The sequence below is a fragment of the Sardina pilchardus genome, chromosome 2 (genome assembly GCF_963854185.1).
Source record: "Sardina pilchardus chromosome 2, fSarPil1.1, whole genome shotgun sequence".
Classification (NCBI taxonomy): Eukaryota; Metazoa; Chordata; class Actinopteri; order Clupeiformes; family Clupeidae; genus Sardina; species Sardina pilchardus.
The window spans coordinates 43,993,718-43,996,217 of NC_084995.1; the positions used below are offsets into that span (position 1 = coordinate 43,993,718).

At 45.6% G+C, this 2,500-nt stretch overlaps 1 protein-coding gene across 1 annotated transcript in view; it reads left to right on the forward strand.

Annotated features, from left to right (window-relative positions):
- The window catches only part of LOC134075185 (receptor-type tyrosine-protein phosphatase mu-like), a 165,519-nt gene that overhangs the window by 117,190 nt on the left and 45,829 nt on the right, over positions 1–2,500 (forward strand). Inside the window, 2 exon segments of the mRNA XM_062530715.1 lie at positions 1,794–1,868; positions 2,413–2,439. Coding sequence (XP_062386699.1) covers positions 1,794–1,868; positions 2,413–2,439 — 102 coding nt within the window.

The window sequence follows — 2,500 nt, forward strand, 5'->3', positions numbered from 1 at the left end:
TGCTGACATCTTGTGTGTGGAACAGTTAGTCAAACCATCCCTACACAAATCTTCCAGATTGTTAGTGTTGGTAATTATCTAGTCTTAATGGCTCTTTAGAGAAGACAGTACCCAGTTTTAATAAGTGCTATTGTGTTAAGAGTAGGGTGACCTGCCTGTCCCCTGGAAAATACAGAAAAACTACCTTTGTCCCCGTTTTTTTGAAGATAAAACTTGTGTGTATTTCAATCAGATTGATAGTCAAACTGAAAATGTCCCTGTTTTTCCCACATTTTTGGGATTATTTCTCCGGTTTGGGTGTCGGACATCTGGTCACCTTAGTTAAGAGAGCTTCTCCTCTGCTGCCCCTTCTGATCTCTAAATGCTGTTTAAGTCCCCCAGCCGCAGGCTGTGGTTGAACCGGGGTCTGGAGGTAGCGTTAGCGCCATCGCTAGTCTCTGGAGCCGCAGGGGCAGCTGTTGATAGTAACTGGCAGTCATTATCCACTCATAATACCCTGTTTGAAGTCCTCTTCACAAAACGCGCAGCTCAGTTTTAATAAGTGCTATTGTGTTAAGAGAGCTTCACCTCTGCTGCTCCTTCTGATCTCTAAATGCTGCTTAAGTCCCCCAGCCGTGGGCTGTGGTTGGGCCGGGGTCTGGAGGTAGCGTTAGCACGATCGCTAGTCTCTGGAGCCGCAGGGGCAGCTGTTGCTCACTCTGCCCAGCAAAAGCCCCTCTGGTCTGGGATGAACAAGCAGCTTTGCTCCCAGGGCCTGACTGTGACCCTTCTAATCCTCTTGTAAAGAGGCCTGACCTCATTACCACCCCCCCCACACAAAGAAAAAAAAAATCTGAGCCTTTGTCATGCCTTAGCGCCCCCCCCCCTTGCGCATAACTCTGATTTGTCTACGGACAAGCGTGGCACTGGCACACCTTCTGTACAGGCTAGTTAGTGTCTGGCTATTGTTGAGAAAATCCCTCAAAATTCATTACCATAATGCTGCAGCTCTCCAGATAAATAGTGGGGTATTGCACTGTAGCTACACAGATGAATATAGTGGGGTATTGTACTGTTTTATTGTACTGTAGCTACACAGATGAATATAGTGGGGTATTGTACTGTTTTATTGTACTGTAGCTACACAGATGAATATAGTGGGGTATTGTACTGTTTTATTGTACTGTAGCTACACAGATGAATATAGTGGGGTATTGTACTGTTTTATTGTACTGTAGCTACACAGATGAATATAGTGGGGTATTGTACTGTTTTATTGTACTGTAGCTACACAGATGAATATAGTGGGGTATTGTACTGTAGCTACACAGATGAATGTAGTGGGGTATTGTACTGTAGCCACACAGATGAATATAGTGGGGTATTGTACTGTAGCTACACAGATGAATGTAGTGGGTTATTGTATGTTTTAGTGTCATATTAGGCGGTTTAATAGAGGAAGGGCTGTTTAGCATGTATACTCCATAGGACCGTCAAAAATGAGATAACGATGATAAGTGATAGTGTACGCTAATCAAATCATTTAATTTCAAAACCCGCTGAATACCACTCTCTTCCTGGTCTGAAATAAAGATTTCACTGCAAAGCCCTATTGGAGCTTGATAAAAAATGCTCATTTAAAAGAAAAGTTGTCAGGTGGATTTGGAGGCGTTTGGATCTGAACTCTTCATATTCGTGTCTGTTGTGGCCTCTACGGCTGCGGTGCGTATGATAGCGCTAAGTGCTAAGCGCTGCGCTAGAACATTCCACACAGCTGCCCTGACCCTTGACCTTTGACCTGTGTCTCTGTACAGGCGCCGCGTCACCCTCCTCTTTCACTCTGAAGAGCAGCACCCTGAGCAAAACACTACCCAATTCATATTACCCAGGTGAGGGCCCCAACACACACACATGCACACACACCCTGAGCAAAACACTACCCAATTCATATTACCCAGGTGAGGGCCCCAACACACACACATGCACGCATACACACACAAACACACACTATCCAATTCATATTACCCAGGTGAGGGCCCTAACACACACACATGCACACACACCCTGAGCAAAACACTATCCAATTCATATTACCCAGGTGAGGGCCCCTACGGACACACACGCTGAGCAAAACACTACCCAATTCATATTACCCAGGTGAGGGCCCCAACACACACACATGCACACATACACACACAAACACACACTATCCAATTCCTATTACCCAGGTGAGGGCCCCAACACACACACATGCACGCATACACACACAAACACACACTATCCAATTCATATTACCCAGGTGAGGGCCCCAACACACACACACACACGCACGCATACACACGCACACACGCGCAAATGAATGAGAGTGAAATGCATTCTAGCATACTGTGCTTTCATCATTAATTCCCACTCTCCTGCTTTCCCTTTTGACAGATCCATTTGTGCCGACCGCCATCTTAGGTGAGAAACTCTATCTGTCATTTCCCCTTCTCTTGATTCCTCTCTCTGTTCTGTAGCTTGT